The sequence below is a fragment of the Phocoena phocoena genome, chromosome 1, assembly GCF_963924675.1.
Source record: "Phocoena phocoena chromosome 1, mPhoPho1.1, whole genome shotgun sequence".
Lineage (NCBI taxonomy): Eukaryota > Metazoa > Chordata > Mammalia > Artiodactyla > Phocoenidae > Phocoena > Phocoena phocoena.
The window spans coordinates 85,464,990-85,481,422 of NC_089219.1; the positions used below are offsets into that span (position 1 = coordinate 85,464,990).

The 16,433-nt window shown below is 36.1% G+C and overlaps 1 protein-coding gene across 1 annotated transcript in view; it reads left to right on the forward strand.

The window, feature by feature from the left end:
• The first annotated feature begins 338 nt into the window (after window positions 1-338).
• The window catches only part of PTBP2 (polypyrimidine tract binding protein 2), an 81,120-nt gene continuing 65,025 nt past the window's right edge, over window positions 339-16,433 (forward strand). Inside the window, exons 1-2 of the mRNA XM_065898204.1 lie at window positions 339-424; window positions 2,093-2,123. Coding sequence (XP_065754276.1) covers window positions 417-424; window positions 2,093-2,123 — 39 coding nt within the window. The 5' untranslated portion in view covers window positions 339-416. The remainder of the gene's footprint in view (window positions 425-2,092; window positions 2,124-16,433) is intronic.

Below are 16,433 nucleotides of genomic sequence, written 5' to 3' on the forward strand. Positions count from 1 at the left end.
TAAGGCAGTGGGTGTGGAGGGTTGGGCGGTGTCGCACCCACAGCGCCCTAGGAGGGCAGCAGGGACTTCGGAGAGGAACGTACAAAAGAAACGGAGCACGCCACGCTGCACAGCAGCAGGCCCCGGCCCACAGCGCTGAGAGCGGAGGGCGGAGGGCCTCACGCGCGCGGCGGCGCGTAGGAGGCGACGGCGGCTGCGCCCACTCCCCCTCGTCCCCGCGCCCCGCCGCTCGCCGCCCGCAGCCGGGCGCCGGCGCGCTCGGCTCTTTCCGCCGCCGCCGCTGCCGCGCGCTGCCCCGTGCGCTCCGGCACCTTCGGCAATTTCCGTCGGGATCTGGCCGCCATTTTCTCTCCGCTTGTGTGTCTCGCCGGCTGCGTGGCTCGGTTCTTGTGAGCGAAGCTTTGTCCGGTTCGGCAATGGACGGGTAGGTAACGAGGCCGGCGAGGAGGTGTGCGAGAGGGGAGTGGGGCCCGCCTTCGGCCTGGTCCAGGGTCGGGCCGAAACCCCCCGGCCGTCCCTCCCCAGGGCTGGGCTGCCGTTACCCAACCCCCGCCCCATCGCACACACCCCTCCTTGGGCTTCCCCCTGGCGGGCTCTGGTCGAGAAAACGGGAAGAAAGCGGGCTTGTGGACTCGGCAGGCGTTGGGGAGACGGCGGGACGACGACCCCGGGGAGACAGCGGGTCCCGGCGGGGCAGCGGGGGATGGGCTCTGGGGGGTCCCAGGACGTCTCGCCCGGCCCTGCCCCCTCTAGGAGCCATTTCGATCCGTAACCTGGGACCCGGACCGCGGGCGAGCGGCGCGGCTGGGAGCGGTTGTAGCGGCCGGAGAGCGAGGCCTGCGTGGGAGGCTCCCTGCGGAGAGAGAGGCCGCCCCCACCTAGGCCCCTCCAAGCCGTCCCAAGCCTCCCCGGTTTCGCCCGGCCCGCCCCGGCTGCGGGAGATGCCGGTGGCGGGAGCTCCCGGGAAGGCTGAGTGGGAGCCGCGGGGGAAGGGGGGGGGGGCGGGGAGGCGTGCGGTGGCGGGAGGAAGGGGGAGGGCAGATGTCACACTCCTTTGTTTTCACTGGAGTCCGCTAGTGGGGGCGGGAGGCTGAAAAAACGCCTTTTTGTGTGGCCTAAGATTGTTCCAAGCTTGGCAGAAGGGCCCAGCAATTAAATCATCTCAAAAACGAAGTGTTTGTGGTCGACATCAGTCACATGGGCAAAGGCCAAGAGCCATGGCAGAAACAAGAGTAGATAGTCAACACAGGGCCATCTTTTCAGCTACTTTGACCAGTTTCTGGAAAAACAAAAACAACTCCCAAAAGCCAGAGCCATGCTGCATCTTTGAGGCTGGCGATAGTGCTAAGTGAGGTGAGGCAAGGGCTTCGGAAAATGATACGGACCAGGGTCTCTCCCTGGTACTTAACGCTCCCCATCTGAAAAGACTCTTTAATAATTTAACTCATTGTTAGAAAGGAGGCACCCTTTAGGGTGAAAATATAGCCGTATTCATCCCGTTTGGGGGCATAGGAAAACAGTATCACTTAAAAAGTACGTTTATTGGAATCCTTGACAGTATTTGAAGGGTCAGAAGTAAAATGTGAGTTTATTTTAATCATCTGGAGTTCGGTATTTTGTGAAGAAACTAAGTGCAGGTCACATAAAAGTTAACAGATTAACAAAATTTGAATCTTCCTAGAGGTTCTCTGGAGATTATTTTCCAGATGAAACAAATCCAGAGAAGTTCACTCTTTCCCCCAGATCAATATGGAAATAGATGGCAAAACTTGCCCTGGAATTCATGATTCCTGTTTCTATCAAGATTACTAAAGAGTTAAGTTTTAAATCAAAGGGTAAAGGGGTATTATAGGTTTTGGGGGCTTGTTCAGTTTCCTATTTGAAGTGTTAAAAAATACAAAAAGTGTGGTGAGTTTCATCACACCTTTGAAAGTCATTTCTAGAAAGCCAAGTTGATTATGTGCCACTGACCATCTTTGTTTTCTGTCTGCGTTGTGAGTAGAAAATTCATGAATGATGAACTACCCTAAAAAGTTTCAAACAATGACCATTTGAAGAACAAGAGGTTGAAACTTGTTTTTTTTCATTACAGAATTGTCACTGAAGTTGCAGTTGGCGTGAAGGTAGGAAAAAAGTTTAAAACTAATGAAAACTGGATTCCTCAGTCAACTGAGCATATTATCATCATTAGTGGAAACTTTCTGTTGGCTTTTGAAAACTATAATACAGCTTACAAAATTCAAGTGTAAAGTGTTTTGTTCAGTTTTTAAAGTTGGTTTATATAAATAGTTTTAATCTAAATAGACAACAACCATAAATTTTTTTAGAAAGGCAGTCTGTGAGAATAACATTTTAAAATAGTTATGAATGGTGTTCAAGGAATTTAAAAAGCTTTCAGACATGGCTTCTTGTGAATAGAAAATAACCCAATTTTCTGAGAGGATATGATGGTTTTAAATGGACAGATAAGTGATTTGACCTAAATCATATAATTTTAGTAATCTAAGGTTTTTTTAGCTCTGCTTTTGTCTTACGAAGACTAAAATATTTTCACCAATAATAAGCCTCATTAGAAATCAGTTGCTCTGATCTTTAAAGAGAAAAGAAACTTGTTTAGGCAGTTAGCTTCAAATTTGAGTCAGAAGTTATAAAGCTGGTTTGTGTGTCTGTTAAAGAAAGATAGGCCTTATGGTAGAGATCGTTTGGAATCTTTCCTCACTCACTATGGCCAGGAAAACTACTCATACTTTAAACCTTAGTTCTAGTGCTTAGGCGTTTCATTTTCTTGAATCCTTGCATATTTTAACATCGTGATTTATTATAAATTTTGTTTGTAAGCCTTTCTGCCCTCTTAGGGCATGGTTCTTGTCTTAAATCTTCAATTTTCCAAGCCTGACACCATCTTCCAAGCCTAGTACTAAGATACTTGTTGGATGCAATGACATTGGATGCAGTGACATTTCTCCCCTTCAAGTGTGAGTAGTCTTGAGAGGCTGTGTGCTTAGTCCAGTTATGCTGATTGTTCCAAATAATTTTTGGAATTCTTAAAATTTCATCCGTAACAGTGTGATATTATTCAGAACGCTTTTGGAGATATTTTGCGTTTTGCTTATTTCCTGTCCTTTGTATCTAGTAAACTAAGTACTTGTCCATGCTTTAATATTTAGGCTTGTCAAGTTCATATTATGTACGTAGATTGGGGGAGAAATGATGAGCTCTTTGTGGGAAGGTGTATTTATTTTTATTTGGCAATGCTGTTTTCTAAGTTGAGAGTGCAAGATGTAGATATTATAGTTATCATCCAAACAGCCTCTGGAAGTGAATTTTTTAAAAGAATAAATGATTCATGTCTGAGTTGTCAGCTGTTACTGGATGAGGAGAAAAGGAACTCATAGGACCCCAAACAAGCAGAGAGAAATGAGGATGCCTGGAAGAGGATGTACATATTTGGTTTACTGGCAGTTTTCTGTATTAGTAGTTTGAAAACATTAGAAAATGATATAAAAGTAATTGCTAGCTAATTTTTTTGTCCAGTGTTTAATATAAAAGTTTTAATAACTAAAGTTATGTTTTAAATAATTTTCTAGGATAATGGTTAAGAATTTTTGCTTTGGCGTCAGACTTAGGTACAAGTAATTAAGCTTTTATGAAATTAAAAAAAAATAATGTGCATGGTTAAAAAAAAATTTAAAGTGAAAAGTATTTCTCCCTGATATCCAGTCCTGTTTCTTAGGTGTAGATAATTATGTTAACATTATTTTTGGTGCATTTTTTCCTGAAATTATTAGTTTATATATTAGCACACATGTAAACATCCTTGTTTAGCAATACATATGGATTCATGCCGTGTGTACTGGTCCATATCTTGTTGTTAAAAAAAAGCTTTATTGAGATACAATTTGACATAAACTGCATATATTTAAGGTATACTAGTGTTTTGACATGTATACCCCTATGAAACTATCACCACAATCAAGATAATGAACCCCAGAAGTATCATTTTGCCCTTTTGTAATCTCTCCCATCTGCCTTTCTTTCCCCAAGCAGCCACTGATCTGCTTTCTGTCACTATAGATGAGTTTGCAATTTTTAGAATTTTAAACAAATAGTCATACAGTATGTACCTTCTTTTTGCCTGGATTATTCCACTCAGCATATTTATTTTGGGATTTCACCCATATTGTGTATCAGTAGTTCATTTCTTTTTATTGCTTTGTAATATTACATTGTATGGATATACAGCAGTTTGTTTATCCACTCAACTCTTGATGGACATTTGGATTGTTTCCAGTTTTGGGCTATAATAAGTAAAGCTTCTGTGAACATTCCTGTGCAGGTCTTTTTGTGAATGTAAGCTTTCATTTCTCTTGGGGAAATACCTATGATTGGAATGGCTAGACCATATGGTTAGGCATATGTTTAACTTTTTAAGAAACTGCAAACTATTTTCTAAAGTGGTTATACTATTTTACATTGCCACCAGCAGGGTATGAGATTTCCAGTCCATCTACATCCTCTCCAGTGCCTGTTGTCTGGTTTTTTTTGATTATAGAGATTCTAGTGGATGTGAAGTGTGGTTTTCATTTGCATTTCTCTAATGTCTTTGGTGCTGAACATCTTTTCATGGGCTGTTTTCAAGCTGTGTATCATCTTTGGTACAGTGTCTTTTTAAATTTCTTGTACACTTTTTAAATTGATTTATTTCTTTGAGTTTTGAGAAGTCTACATTTCTGGTTACAAGTTCTTTATCAGATATATGGTTTAAAATATTTTCTGCCACTTGTGTTTTCATTCTCTTCACAGTGTTTTGAAGAGCAGTAGTGCAGCAGTTTTTAATTCCGATGAATTTCAGTTTACCAGGTGTTCTGTGGTGTGTATTTTTTTTTGGTTTGGTGTGGCTCATGCTTTTGGTCATATCTAAGCCATCTTCGTGTAACCCAAGGTCACGATGATTTTCTTCTCTGTTTTCTAATAGAAGTTTTACAGTTTTTAGTTTTGCATTTAAGTCTTTTTGAATTAATTTTTTTAATATGGTGCAATGTATGAATCAAGGTTTTTTGGGTTTCCATATGGACATTCACTTTTTCTAGCAACACTCATTGAAAAGACTATTTTTTTCATTGAACTGGCTTTGCACCTGTATCAAAAATCAATTATGTATGTACGTATGATTCTGTTTCTGTACTGTATTCTCGTCCATTGACCCATTTTTGTCTACCTAGTAGCCAAAAGCGTACTGTCTTAATTACTGTAGTTTTATATTAAATCTTGAAATCAAGTAGAACTTTGTTCTTTTTCAAAGTTGTTTTGGCTCTTCTGGGTCCTTCACATTTTCCTGTGAGTCAGTTTCTACAAAAAGGCCTGCTGGGATTTAATTGAAATTAACTTGAATCAGTAGAGCAATTTGGGGAAAATCTTAATGTTGAGTTTTCTCATCCATGAACACAATTTATCTTTCCATTTACTTAGGTCTTTCATTTCTTTCAGCATTGTTTTAGTTTTCACTGTATAGATTTTGTACTTTTTTGGTCAGATTTATCCTTATTTTGTGTTTTTTGGTGCTATTTTAAAGTAATTTAAAAAATCAGGGCTTCCCTGGTGGCGCAGTGGTTGAGAGTCCGCCTGCCGATGCAGGGGACATGGGTTCGTGTCCTGGTCCGGGAAGATGCCACATGCCACGGAGCGGCTGGGTCTGTGAGCCATGGCCGCTGAGCCTGCGCGTCCGGAACCTGTGCTCCGCAGCGGGAGAGGCCACAGCAGTGAGAGGCCCGCGTACTGCAAAATAAAGAAAAAAAAATCAAATGTGTATTTGTTATTAATATATAGAAATACAGATTATTTATGCCCATTGCTCTTGTATTCAGCACCTTTGCCAAACTCATTTATTAGATCGAACAACTATTTGGTAGATGCCATCAGATTTTATATATACACTGTTCATCATATTTATTATCTGGATGCCTTTTGTTTTTCTTGCCTGTGGCATCTAGTACAATATTTAAATGATGAGAGCAGACCTTCTTACTTTTTTCCTGATATTAGGGTAAATACCTTAAATGATATTTTTTTCTTAAAAGTTTGGTACAGTTCACTAGTGAAGCTGTGTGGGCCTGGTGTTTTCTTTGTGGGAAGGTTTTAAACCACATTCAATTTATTGAATAGATATAGGACTATTCACATTATTCTTAGAGTGAGCTTTGGTAATTTTGTTTTCATAGAATTAGTCTGTTTAATCAAAGTTGCTGAACTTATTTGCATAGGGTTGTTTGTTGTATTACATTTTTTTTTTTTTTTTTTTTTTTTTTTTTTTTTTTTTGCTGTACGCGGGCCTCTCACTGTTGTGGCCTCTCCTGTTGCGGAGCACAGGCTCCGGACGTGCAGGCTCAGTGACCATGGCTCACGGGCCCAGCCACTCCACGGCATGTGGGATCTTCTGGACCGGGGCACGAACCCGTGTCCCCTGCATCGGCAGGCAGACTCTCAACCACTGCGCCACGAGGGAAGCCCTGTTTTATTACATTTTTATATTTTTATTATCTGTAGAATCTATAGTGATGTTGCTTCTCTCGTTCCTGGTATTGATAGTGTCTTTTCCCTATCAGTCTGGCTAAAGATTGATTTATTGATTTTATTAATATAAAACAGAAATCAGCTTTTGGTTTCATGGAGTTTTCTCTTTCCCATTTTATTGATTGCTTCTGTTTTAATGTTTTTCTGCTTTGTATTTAGTTTGCTCTCTTCTTAGTTAACATTGAAATTGATGTAGTTGACATATCTTTTCTAATATAGAGAGGTTTAATGCCATGTATTTCATACATGTGTTGCTTTCATGGCATCCCTCAAATTTTGACATTTATACTTCTTTTCATTCAGTTCAAAATACATTCCAATATGCTTTTTTATTTCTTTGACCCATGGATTATTGAGAAGTATGTTATTTGATTTCCAAGTATTTGGAATTTTCCATGTATTTTTCTGTTATTTATTTCTAATTTAATTCCATTGTGCTTAGAGAACATTTTGTAAGACTTGAATCTTTGTAATTATTTTATTGTTTTATGGTTCAAATATATATCCTGTTTTAAGTGCATTTGATAGGGATGTGCATTCTGTTATTGTTGTGTTCTGTGCATGTCAATTAGGTCATGTTTATTGGTAGTGTTGCTCAAGTGAGCTGCCTTTCCTGATTTTTTATTGTTCTGTCACTTATTGAGAAAACAATATTGAAATCTCCTATATTGTGCATTCGTTTGTTTTTTCCTTGCAGTTCTAACAGTTTTTGCTTTATGTTTTTGAAGTTATAATTAGTACATAAACGTTCAGGATTACTATGTCCTCTTGATTCATTGACCCCTTTATTATTATGCAGTGACCTTTTTTATCCCTGGTAATCTATTTTGCTTTAAAATTTTAAAAAATTTCTTTGCTTTCATTTTTTTAAATTTCTTTGCTTTACTTTTTCTGGTATTAATACAGCCATCTTGGCTTTCTTTTTTTTTTTTTTTTTTTTCCCCCTCCCTCCTCCCTCCGTTGGCTTTCTTTTGAATACAGTTTACATGGTATATCTTTTTCCATTATCTTACTTTCAGACTATTTGTATCCTTAGATTTTAAAGTGTATTTACTGTAGACAGCATAAAATAGAGACTTGATTTTTAAATCCTATCTTACACCCTCTTCTTTTGGTTGTTGAGACCCTTCACAATCAATATTGTTATATTAATATGGTTAGTTTTAAAAGTACCACTTTGTTGTTTTGTCTCTTATGTTCTTCATTCCCTTTTTTTTTTCCTGCTTTCTTTTGGATTGAGTAAATTTTTTAATTCCATTTTAATCTCTTTAGCTGATTAGCTTATAGCTGTTTTGTTATGTTGATAGCTGTTTTAGGATTTATAGCATACATCTTTAATTTATCACAGTCTTAACTCAAGTAGTATTTATGCTACTTTACATATACTATGTGAATATTAGAATACTTCTCCCCCTTTGTCCTCTGTACTATTATTATAACATTTTACTTCTACGTGTTATAAATTCTATACGGCATTCTTTTTATTTGTTTAAACAGCCATTTATCTTTTTAAAAGATTTAAACAACAAGACAAATAATCTTCTACTTTACCCTTAACATAGTTATGCACATGCATTGGATACTTAGGGAGGATTCTCTGCAGATTTCCAGAGTTCTCTCCATGCAGCTGTCTTTGGAACTCTGCCATACAAACTCTAGTTGCTTTGGTCCCCTTGGATTCTTGCCTCTTCTTAACTGTCAGGGAGTTTTCTAAGTTCGACCTGGTTTCCTTATCTGAGCTGTGCCTTGACCTGGACTTTTTCTCAAGTGAGTAAGCTGGGATGATGATGGCCTTACCCCATGGTGGTTTTCTGACTCTGGGGGATCATTGTTCATCATTGTCTGATGTCCAGTGGTCTTGAAGAACATCGTTCTATATATTATGTGTGATTTTCTTTTTCTTTTATTATTTTTCTCAGTTGGGCAAAGTGGCTCATGTTATATACCTTCTTGGCCAAAATTAGAAGTTCACTTTTTAAAAAAAAAATTATGTAATATTTCTGCAGTAATAGATTTATCTTATTCTTTGTTCTATGGATGCACCACAGTGTAGTTGCTTGAAATACCACGATTTAGATCCACTTTGATGAACATTTTGGTTTGATTCCCTTTGCAGTTAAAAATAGAAGCATACTAAAAATAGAAGTAAAAATGCAGTGTCAAATGAAATTTACAGTTAAAAAGTTTGTTAAAACCACAATGCCACAAGTTTCCTTACTCATTTGTTTTCTACAGTTGTGTATGGGAGCGCCTGTTCTTCTACACCCTTACCAATCCTGGGTTTTAATAAAAATTTAGAATACTAGCTAATTTCACGGTAAAGAAAAAAGTTTTGTAATTTGAAATGGGTGAGATTTTCAAAATTTGACTTTCTATTTCTGTGAACTGCCTCTTTGTATATGTGATCTATTTCAATGATTATCTTGTTTGTTACAACTCTATATAAAAAGAAAATTGTTTCATATACATCATAGGTACTTTTTCTTACAGTTTATTACTTTTTTACCTCATACAGTTTTGGGCATCTAGGTGTGTTTGAATTATGAAGTAGTATAATTTATTTTTTTTTGTCTCTGATACTTAAACATTTTTAATTTCAGTTTCTTTAAAATTGAGATTATAAATTCTGAAGATTAAAAGTGTTTATGCATAAAAAGTATTTTCCATGAATTAGGTCCTTTGTTAATGTTAACCAATTTATACTACATAAAGAACAAACAATTTTTATAGCTTTTAGGGTATGTTGAAATCTCATTTTTCATTATCCTTATAAATGTGCTGTAGACTTACTCAGTTCTCAATGATTTTAGACTCCTTTGTATTTGGTCAGGTCAGTGAGACTAAAACAAGAAAGGAAATTTGTGAATTTTTAATATGAAGTTTGTTGCATTTGTTTAAAATGTTTTTTTATGTTCTTTGTAATTTGTTTCAGAGGTTTCATTTCTGTACTCTTAACCATTTTTGCCTTTGAAATTCTTGCAGAATAATGGGTCCAAGTAGTTAGCTTTTTTCAAGTTAAATTTCACTAGAATTTTGAAAGCACTGGTTGTAAATTGCTGAATGCACAGTTTTAAGTTGTGATATGACTATTTTATTCATCATCATTGGCTTTCCTAGACAATTACAGTAAAATAATGCTAAAGAAAACTTTTTTTTAATAGTTGAACATAACTGATTTATAACAGGTAGGTTAAGAAAAACTGTGTTGTTTGGGTTTTTAGATTTTGAATTTTCTTAAAACATTACATAATGCTTGCTAGGGTATTTGTATTAGAATTTCAAATTAGAGACATCAGTGTGTCTGCTGAATGTCAGCACTGTGTTAAAGACTGGTGATTCAGAGACATTAAGAATAGAATATATGTGTCTTGAGGGCAGGGACCTTTTTTGTTTTATTGTTTCTGTGTCATCAGTAGTGCCTGTTAAATAGTACATACTCAGTATATATTTAATGACTATTGAAGGGTCTCTGGCTTCAACATGCCCATAATCTCATGAGCCACTTATCAGTAAAAAGGTAAATACCAATTTTATTGCACAACATTCTTCCTTTTTGCTGGAGATCCAAAAGAGCTGTATATTCTAGAACCTCATCTAGTTGAAGAAACAAATATACAAGGTTTAAGCAAATGCCCTATGGCTACGTTTAGGGAAGATTGATTGGTAGAATCAGAGTAGATTTCATGAAATCAGTGGATTGTGACCTCTGTATTGTAAATGTTTGGGAGCAGAAGTGAGCAGTATATGCTGAGGGGAAGACATGGCCGAAGTTTTGTCAGTAGGCTGGCACAAATTCATAGCCCTTGAACAATTTAGCTGAATGATGGATTTTACAGCGAAGGGTTTGTGTAATATATGGGAGGGAGAGAAAAAATAGAATGGCCGATAGGTTGGAGAAAATTTCAAGTATTTCATGTGGTAGGCAGTATTCCATATATCTGTAAGCTTCCATACATGAAAGTAGCTCATTATTCTGCTATCTTTAGAATGTGGAGACTGAGCTGCAAAATAGTTAGCTTTGGTACTGTATGGAGCATCATGAATTAGAATATAGTCGTTAACTATTCTAATCTCTTACTTGGTCCATTTGTGTTCCTGAACTGTAATAGCTTTCTTAATTTAGTTTCAGACATACTTCATTAAGGGCTAAGGTGGTTAGGTAATATTTTTACTTTAAAAGTAATAAAATACAACAGTTATGAAAGGTATGTGTTTTTGAGCAATGATTCGTCTTATAACTGTTGTGGTGAATTTTAAACATTAAAAAAAGACACAGTAGTATCACGAAGCGTTATTTATATGTCACTCAGCTCCAACAGTCATCAACGAACAACCCATTGCTAAAACTTAGGAGATCCACACTCTACTTTTCTCCTCCTGTATTATTTTGAGAAAAATTCCAGGTTATTTGTTTCATCCATAAATGTTTTGGTCTGTCTCTTTAAAAGATAGGGTCAGTCCTCCCTCTCTTTCTGTTTTAAAGAAATACAGTCACAGTACTGTTAGTGCACCCCCCCCCCCAAAAAAAATAGCAACAGTTGCTTAATGTTCTTAAGTGCCAGATTTGTAAGATTTCTATTTGTCTCATGAAAGTCATAATATTTTTACAGAGTTCATTTTTCGTGGTGGGGAGGGATCAGGATCAAATAAGAACACATTCAGTAAATTGACATGCCTTTTAAATTTCTTTCACTTTACGAATTCTCCTTTTATCACTGTGAGGTTTTTCATAATTACATTTTATTTTTGAAGAAAACTGGTTGTTGGTCTTACAGAGTTGTCCATAGTCTGCATATACTGATTGTATTCTGATGTTATAATTGTTATGTTGTCCATATAGTCGGTTGGTAGATGGATCTACAGACCATCAGGTTCTCTTTCTGTTTTTAGTAATATTTTATAAGTGGTGATATGTTTTTCCATTAGAAGATATATGATATCTGATTTTTTTTGCATATGTCTGTGTGATGTTTTTTCCAAGAACATTTTGTAATAACTTTTTCTTCAATTTGTTTATGCTCAGCATAGTTTGCTCAATAGACATCTGTTTGTCAGTATTCTTAAAGGATATGTACAAAGAAGTATATCTTGAAAGTCCAATTAAATTTTCTATAATAGAAATATATTAAAATTGAACATAAATTGGCATTACTGATGGTGGACAAGAAATTTTTTTCAATGAAGGGCTTGTCAAATTAAAACACGTGATGTAGAATTAACAGACTAGAGTTGGCCTCTAACACTGAACAAGGTAACCTCTGAGTTTCAGTTTTACAACTTTTAAGATGGGTTTAACAGGACCTACCTCAGAAATTATGTTGAAGATTGAATAATATGTAAAAGATTTAGCACAGAATGGCCGTAAGTGCTCAAATGATGCTTGGTATTGTAGTTCTTTAATTTGTAAATCCTATTTAGAAGGAGCCCTTTATTAGAAGTCAACTTTGAAGTTTTTATTTTTTGTTACTGATTTCTAGGAGTTTTTATATATTGTGGGTACTAAAGTTTTGTTAGTTATATATGGTACAGATAAATTCCTTCCTGTCTGTGGCTTGATTTTTTTGCATTGATGAATAGAGTAGGAAATTTTAACATTAAATTTACGTTTTAGTTTTAAGAAATCTTTCTTCAACTCAAGGTTTTATACTATATAGTCTTCTGGATTTTATTTTGAAAATTTTTAAATTTTGATTTTCACATTTAGGGCCTCAGTTTACCTATAATTTAATTTTTGTGTAATGTGTTGTAAATGGCTAACAAATCTGGTACAAACTCAGTTGAATGGTTCATATTTTCCTACTGATCTGCAGTGTTAGTTGTCAGGTTTCCATATATGTGTGAAACTTTCCCTGGGCTATCTCTTTTGTTTCATTGTCTATTACTGTCTTACTACCCAAATGTCTGAATTTAATGTGGCATCACAGTAAGTTTTGGAATCTTGGAGAGTGAATTTTGCAACTTCAAAATTGTCTTGGCATTTTCTTCACTGTATATATATTTTTAAGATCAGTTGGCTAAGTTCCATGAAGACTTCTCAGGTTTTGATTATAGTTGTACTAAATTTATAAGTTAATTGGAGAGTATTGTATTTGTATTATCAAAAAAATAAGATGGCAGAGCTGGAGAGAACAGTGATAGTTTTCTTTGAAGAATTTTTCCTTTACTTCTCCATACTATTTTGTTTAATGCTTAATGCAGAAACGTAATGCTTTAGGCAAAAAGGAAAGTAAATTAATTCACTGATAATTTTACCAAAGCTAATCAGGACTGTATGTACTTCCCATCATTTTCCCTACATGTTAGAAGGATTTTTAAAAGCTTATGTGTAGGCATGAGGAAAGAGAGATGCTTCTTTGCCAGTTTGATTTTTTTCCAAAGTTATTGATTTATTCAGTACTTTTCTATTTCCCAGAATTTTATAGCATTTTAAAATTCTCCCTTTTAAAATTTTTATTAACAGTACACATTCATATTTTATCCTTTTGCTTTTTTTTTTTTTCTTATCAGAGACCTTATTTTACTGGTCTTTTCAAAGTACCAGCTTTTGTTAATTTTTTTTGTTTGTTTCATGATTCACTAATTTATGTTTTTGTCTTTTTTTGCCCACACTAGATCTATTTTACTGTATTATTATTTTTTGTCCACTTTAAATTCCATCCCGAACATGTTTATTTTCTTGTTTAAAAATGCATTCAAGGTGAAGAAAGATCAGTTGATAGTTTGGGCAGTAAGCTTTGACTTTTAGAGTTCCCTTTTATCTTTTTTATTTTTAAGATTGAGGTGTAATTGATGTAGAAACATTGTGTTATTTTCAGGTGCACAACATGAATTGATGTATGTATATATTGTGAAATGATTACCAGAATAAGTTTAGTTAACATCCATCACCACACATAGTTAAATTATTTTCCTTGTGATGGGAATTTCTAAGATTTATTCTCTGCAGCTTTCAGATATACAGTATTGTTAACTATATCAGCATGCAGTACATTATATTGTCAGGAGTCATTTATGTCATAACTCTGAGTTTGTACCTTTTGACCACCACCTTCACTAATTCCTATCCCCCCTACGTCGTCCCTCCCTAAAAGGCCTGGCTGTGCTTCTGGATACCACTGTTTTCTGTATCTGTGAGTTCAGTGTTTTGGGTTTTTGTTTGTTTTTTTAAGAATCTACATATAAATGAGATCATATGGTGTTTGTCTTTCTCTGACTTGTTTCACTTAGCCTAATGACCTCATTTGCATGTTGTTGCAAATGGTAGGATTTTCTTCTGTTTATAGCTGGATAATATTTCATTGTATAGATTAACCACATTTTCTTCATGTGTTGATGGAGACCTAGGTTGTTCCCATGTCTTGACTGTTGTAAATAGTGCTACAATGAATACAGGGTGCAGATATCTTTTATAGATAGTGATTTTATTTCTTTCGGGTAAATACTTAGGTGGTATTGTTGGATCATACAGTTGTACTTTTTAAAATTTTTTGAGGAACCTGTTTTCCTTTTCCTCAGTGGGTACACCAATTTACATTCCCATCATCAGTGCACAAGTCTTCCTTTTTCTCCACATCCTCGACAGTGCTTGTTATTTCTTATTTTTTTGGTAATATCCATTCTAACAGGTGTGAGGTGATATCTCATTGTGGTTTTGATTGGCATTTCCCTGATTAGTGATGTTGAGCACCTTTTCATGTTCCTGTTGGTTGTTTGTGTGTCTTTGGAAGAATGTCTGTTGTGTCTTCTGCTCATTCTTTGATCATACTGTTCATTTTTTCTGAGTAGTATGAGTTCTTTATTTTTGATACTAACTTTCTATATATGATTTGTAAATATTTTCTCCCATTCAGTAGGTTGCCTTTTCATCTTGTTGATGGGTTCCTTTGCTCTGCAGCAGCTAAAAGTTTGATATAGTCCAAATTTATTTTTGCTTTTGTTGTCTTTGCTTTTGGTGTCAAAGCCAAAAAGTCATTGCTAAGACTGATGCCAAGGGGCTTAGTTATACTAAATCCTTAGTTTGATAAGGATTGCATTGAATCTGTAGATTGTTTTGGGTAGTGTGAACATTTTAACAGTATTCTTCCAGTCCATGAGCATGGAATATCTTTCCACTTATTTGTGTCTTCTTCAATGTGTTTCATCAACGTCTTACAGCTTTTTCACTTTTTTAAGCTTTGTGAAAGCTTCAGGGTATACAAAAGTAGGGTGAATGGTATAATAATATACTTCCTTTGCCTTCCTGTGGGAGAATATTAAAGTAAATCTCAGTGATTATTTTATATCATTCCTAAATACTTCAATGTGTATTTCTAATAGATATAATCTCTTAAAGATGACATTTATATCATCACACCTAATAAAATTTTAAATAAGTTTTTCCTTTTTTATTGAAGTATATTTGACATACAATATTATGTTAGTTTTAGGTGTATAACATAATGATTCAAAATTTACATACATTACAGATTGATCACCATAAACATCTGTCACTGTAAAAAATTATTAATTATATTTCCCAAGCTGTACATTACATCCCAGTAACTTATTTATTTTATAACTGGAAGTTGGTATCACTTAATCCCCTTCACTTATTTTGCCCAATCCCACCCCATCACTAAAATAATTTCTTAATATCATCTAATGTCTAACAGTAGTCAAAGTTCCCCAGTCACTTTAAAGAAGTCTTTTATATTTTCTCTTTGAATCAGGGATCAAGGAAAGTCAGCATGTTGATTTGGTTCTTTTAAGTCTATTTATGTCAGTTTTCCTTCTCCCTCCCCCTTTCTTGATTTTCTTTGTTAGAGAAACTGGGTCATCTATTCTGTACAATTTTCTGAAAATTATAATTTTGCTGATTATACCTTCATGTTGTCATTTTGTGTGTTTCCCATGTCTTATATTTCCTGTGTACTTGTGGTTAGATGAGGCTTGATTAGATTCAGGTTTAATTTTTAGCAAGAATATTTTATAAATGTACTCTGTAATTTCTAATGTATCACACCAGGAGGAACATGTCTAGTTACCTCTTTGTGATGTTTTATCAGTAGGTTCAGTACTGACATTTATCAGTAGCTTCAAGTGTCCTCAGCTTGATGCATCCAGTGTAGAGTGCTCTATCATCCTTTCACCTAGTGGGCTTTAGTAGCTGATAATTGAGTAATTTCATTGGGTATTGCAAAAATGGTGATACTATTTTTTTCTCCTGCATATATTTTTAAATATTTTTCTGTTGGAAGAACTTTTTTCATCAAATATTTGGTCATACTGAAACACCCTTATCAAAAGAAAAGCAGGGTAGATTTTCAGTTAAAAAATTTTTGCTCATGAGCTGGTAACTCCAGTAACTCCAGTGTAATGTGAGTTCTTTAACATTGATGTTAGGTCGTTGTGAAGGCAAGGATTTTTACGTTTATTCCAGTCTTATTGCAATGATCATTCCTTTAAAAATGTTTAAATTTTCTCATCTTGGGCCAGCAGCAGCTCATAATACCGGTAATTTTTTTTTTTTTTTTCTTTCTTTTTTTTTTTTTTTTTTTTTTGTGGTACGCGGGCCTCTCACTGTTGTGGTCTCTCCCGTTGTGGAGCACAGGCTCCGGACTCGCAGGTTCAGCGGCCATGGCTCACGGGCCCAGCCGCTCCACGGCATGTGGGATCTTCCCGGACTGGGGCACGAACCCGTGTCCCCTGCATCGGCAGGCGGACTCTCAACCACTGCGCCACCAGGGAAGCCCAATACCGGTAATTTTGATACTTACCTAAAGTATCATTTCTTCCTCCAAAACTTCAATTAGCCATTTCTTTAAAAAGAATGGTCCTTTGGTGAGACCTGGTCCTTAGAGACCACAGTAATGTGGGTGCAAAGG